The following is a 4,708-nucleotide window of genomic DNA, read 5'->3' on the forward strand; positions in this document are numbered from 1 at the left end:
AGGTTGTTTTTTAACCTGTGAAATGCTGCAATTGGTGAAAGTCTCCCTGTGGGAAGTGGATCACACAGAAGGGAATCACAGGGTGTAGTTAAACAGATTTTCTATGTCTGTGTTCTAGGATCTGATTAAGTAGAAAGAGATCAGGAGGATTATAATCCTTCCAATATGTCTCTTAGTTACTTAAAACCTTATTTTCCAGTTGTCTTCCCTTCGTTTTGCCACCAGGATGAAGTGGGTCACCACAGAGCCAATCCTCAATGAGACCTATGACCAACAGGTACAGAGAGAAGGGGATGGAGGAAGCGTATTAGCTCAGATTCATTAACATTTAGGAGAATAACCTTAAAAAACAGAAGGAAATGAGGTATTTTGATGTATTACCACTCCTTGGCCAAGCTGACATTGCTAATTCTAGGTGGGTGATGAAATGGATTAGTATGAAACTTGTAGGTATTTAATATATTTAATTAAAATGGTATCTAATAGTATATTGTGGTAGTTACCTGAGTGTGCTGGAGGGTACAGCCACCATGCAGGTGGGCACATCTTCCCTGTCATGTGGTAACACCTCTGCCATGATTAGAAAATTTAGGTTAAGTTAGAAAAAATATGTTAAACAAGGAAATAATTTGAAGAAATTTAAATTCAAAGCCAAGGATCACAGGAGTTTAGGTGTCCTGAGTGCACTTTCATAGCTGAAGGAGTGAAAAAAACAACCAGAGGAGCTGAAATTGGAGTGTTTAAGGAAGTTTGTGCTTTGATGCTCCACTTCAAAGCAGCTCCATGTCCAGTTTTGACTCCCAGGAAGATTTGTGTACTCATACTTTTGTGGAAACACATTTTAAAGAGTGAATCCTTGGAGATATCCTATGTTATGGAGATATTCAATCAAATAGAGCACAGGAGACTCTCTCCTCTGTTACAGTTAGTGTCAGAAGTGCTGAGTTTAGGCAGGGGTGGAGTGGAGACCTGCACTCTGCTTGGCCTCCAAGATAATATCTCCTATCCCAGAACCTGATGGTCCCTAAAACACCAGATCAGGAAGTCGTCAAATTAAACCAGTTCTTTTGATGGCTTAGGCACAGTCTGCAGCCAGGACACACAGCAAGTGTCCTGTTGGGAGCTAATCAAAGGCAAAATGTATTCCATACCCTGCTGCAAAGCCTGAGGGAGCTGGGAGCCAGCTGGGATATTCTCCAGCAGCTGTTCTCATGCTGCTTTTAGCAGGTTTTATTTTGGTCAGTATCATTCAGTCATTTGCTGACCCTTTTGTTTCCCTCTTAGGTGTCTGTGAAGGCTTTGGAGGAGGAGATTAGTCTCCTGAGGAAGGAACTGACCATGCAGGACAGCTTTGTAAGGAACAGGCTCTAGCATCTTAGACTGGACCTAGTTAGGCTTTTCCACCCTCTTTGTTTTGCAGTAGGATCAGTCAACTCAGTGCCCAGTAGGATTGTGCTCTCCCTTCTGCTTCCGGCACCATCTTTGGGGGTTTAGGCAAAGCTGTGGAGATCCCACACAGGGAGATTGTATTGTAGCTTCAGACCAGAGCCACTGGAGATGTTTTTATCAGACTTTGAAGCCTTTCTGTTGGTTGATTGGAATGTGAAGGGGAAAGCTTCCAGCATCTCCCAAATCCCATCTCCTGTCAAGTAATCTCCTATCAGCTCCCAAATCCCATCTCCTGTCAAGTCAGGTGCTGAGAGTCACAATCATAAACTAAACTTAAGTCTCACCTGGGCACAGTAATATCATGTGGTTGCCAGACTAGTAGAATCATAGCATCCCAGGCTGGTTTGGGTTGAAGGGACCTCAAGAATCATCCAGTGCCCCCCCCTGCCATGGGCAGGGATGCCTTCCACTAGACCAGATTGCTCCAAGCCCCATCCAATCTAGCCTGGAACACTTCCAGGGATGGGGCAGCCACAGCTGCTCTGGGCAACCTGTGCCAGTGCCTCACCACCCTCACAGCCAAGTATTCCTTCCTAATATCTAAATCTCTCCTCTTTTAGTTTAAAACCATCACAGACTCTGCTAGAAGCTTTGTCCCCATTGTTCTCATAGGTCCCCTCAGCTGTTTTTCACTCCCTGATTCTCAGTTTTTCACCTTTTTTCTTAGTTAAATCGTTGTGTGACTTACGAGCCCCTGACTGGTGCCCAGAAAGCAGAAATTAAATCTCAAGTCCAGAAATACCTAAAAGGAGCCATTCAGGAAATTGATGTAAGTAGCATTCTACTGAAGGACTTAAATACTGGTTTTCCCATTCTCTCCCAAGAGAGAAGCAATGAAAATGTATTCTGAAGAGGCTGTTTTTCACCCCAAAAACACTGCAGAATTGTAATTTTTTGCATGTTACAGACTTTCTCTATATTTTCAGTCCAGTTTTGCTGTTTTAGAAGCTTGAGGAGGCTTTCTTGAAATCCTAAACCCCTTTAAATTGATTTCTTTGGAGCTTCTTTAAAGAAGTCATGGCAAAATGTTGCCCTGCCAATGCCAAATGAAGTCTTTGCAAGGTTTGTGGCCAAAATATTCCTCAGTGGCACTGAAAAATGTTTTAGAGAGAGGGTTGGGAAGAGATAATGTGTTTTGGAGCTTGGTCCTGGGTTTTGGACCTTGGGAGAGCTGAGCTAAAGTTATTGCAAATAATTCATTGCCTTGGTGACTTTACATCTCTCTTCCTCAGATAGTGAATGTCAGGCAAGTCCAGGAGGTGTTTCAACAGTTCAAACTGGTTGTGAGGTAAGATCATAGAATCCTGGAATGGTTTGGGTTGGAAGGACCTTAAAGCTCATTCTGTTCCACCCATGGGCAGGGACACTTTCCAGTAGCCCAGGCTGCTCCAAGCCCCATCCAACCTGGCCTGGAACACTTCCAGGGATGGGGCAGCCACAGCAGCTCTGGGCAACCTGTGCCAGTGCCTCACCACCCTCACAGCCAACAATTCCTTCCCAACATCCCATCTCTGGGATTCCCAGAGGGCAGTGGGAAGCCATTCCCCCTTGTCCTGTCCCTCCAGGGCCTTGTCCCAACACAACACCCAGCTCTCCTGGAGCCCCTTGAGGCACTGGAAGGGGCTCTAAGGTCTCCCTAGGGCCTTCTCTTCTCCAGGCTGGACACCCCCAGCTCTCCCAGCCTGGCTCCATGGTAGAGGGCTCCAGAATCCTGGAATGGTTTGGGTTGGAGGGACCTTAAAGATCACCCAGTTCCACCCTCTGCCGTGGGCAGGGGCAACTTCCAGTAGCCCAGGTTGGTCCAAGCCACATCCAACCTGGGTTTGAGGTTAAAGTAAGGTGATGGGACTGAACAGAGGTAATATAATTTCCTCTGGACCATTAAAGGTGATATTAAAATAGTCATCAAAAAGCTTCAGTATCAAAGATACTTAAGGGGATGTTGTGGGAAAGGAGAGGATGATGGTTCTGAGGAAGCATGAAAAGGGCAAGATGGGGTCTTTGAGGGTGAGACCACAGGTAAGAAGTTTTCTTTGGGAATCTCATGTTGTCAGGGATCACAGGTTTTACCAAGCACAATGCTAAGGAGCTCTTTTCTCCCCTAGTCAATGGGAGCAAGAGACGGAGGACAAGATACAAAGGAAATACAGTGTGATAGGCAACGATGACTTTGTTGCTGATGTTGCTGATGACAAGGTAACACCTGGTGCTTGACCTGGCCCAGAATCCACCTTAGAATTGCCTCTTTGCTGTCAAAATTGCCTCAGGTCCAGCTTTTCCCTGTTGCAATCAAACTCAGAGATATTAATGGGATGAGTGTATCCAAAAATGTGCTCAGAGCAGAGATGCACCAGTTAACAAAGAAACATTTCTGTCAGCAGAGGAGTTCATTCACCACATCTGACCAGAATAATTTATTAAGTGGGAATTAGAATCCCTGACTGGTTTGGGTTGGAAGGACCTTAAGGACCATCTTGTTCCAACCCCTGCCATGGGCAGGGACATCTTCCACTAGAACAGGTTGCTCCAAGCCCCATCCCACCTGGCCTGGAACACTTCCAGGGATGGGGCAGCCACAGCTGCTCTGGGCAACCTGTGCCAGTGCCTCACCACCCTTGCAGGGAAGAATTCCTTCTCAGTATCCCATCTAGCCCTGCCCTCTGGCAGTGGGAAGCCATTCTCTCTTGTCCTATAAAATATAAACCAGAAAGTGGTCTGCCTGTCACTCAGGTGTAGAAGGTAATGTCAGATTACCTTGTTTAATCCTTATAATTTCTGAAGCCAAGGATATGTATGACACATAAACCACGAATCCTGATGTGGGCTCTAACATAGAAGTTTTAATTTCCATATTGTTTAGACAGATGGTTTATTCCTGTTTCTAGGCAAGTGTGGTTGATGTGGAGGATCATTTGGTCATGGATGTGGAGGATCATTTGGTGCATGAAGAGGATAAAGAGTCTTTAAGGAGTGGAACTGCTTCTCTTTTATCCAAACGTGGTGTGAAAAAGAAAGCCAAGAAGAGCAAAGAGCAGCTCAAGTAAGTTAAGCAGCCACAGAGCTCTCTCTTTTTTCTGATAATCATGGAATCGTGGAAGTGTTTGGATTGGAAAAGCCCTCTGAGACCATCGAGTGCAACCATTCCCCCAGCACTGCCAAGCCCACTAATAACCATGTCCCCAAGTGCCACATCCACATGGATGCTAAATCCCTCCAGGGATGAGAACTCCACCCCTGCCTTGGGCAGCCTGTGCCAGGG

The 4,708-nt window shown here is 45.7% G+C and overlaps 1 protein-coding gene across 1 annotated transcript in view; it reads left to right on the forward strand.

Moving 5' to 3' along the window:
* The window catches only part of LOC103797716 (kinesin-like protein KIF9), a gene marked incomplete at both ends in the record, with an annotated part of 12,423 nt that extends 7,934 nt beyond the window's left edge, over positions 1-4,489 (forward strand). Inside the window, 6 exons of the mRNA XM_009069939.1 lie at positions 200-277; positions 1,285-1,353; positions 2,117-2,218; positions 2,682-2,737; positions 3,555-3,621; positions 4,335-4,489. Of these exons, the coding sequence (XP_009068187.1) occupies positions 200-277; positions 1,285-1,353; positions 2,117-2,218; positions 2,682-2,737; positions 3,555-3,621; positions 4,335-4,489 (527 nt within the window). The remainder of the gene's footprint in view (positions 1-199; positions 278-1,284; positions 1,354-2,116; positions 2,219-2,681; positions 2,738-3,554; positions 3,622-4,334) is intronic.
* Positions 4,490-4,708: the final 219 nt, after the last annotated feature.

Source organism: Acanthisitta chloris, unplaced genomic scaffold, assembly GCF_000695815.1.
Source record: "Acanthisitta chloris isolate BGI_N310 unplaced genomic scaffold, ASM69581v1 scaffold912, whole genome shotgun sequence".
NCBI lineage: Eukaryota > Metazoa > Chordata > Aves > Passeriformes > Acanthisittidae > Acanthisitta > Acanthisitta chloris.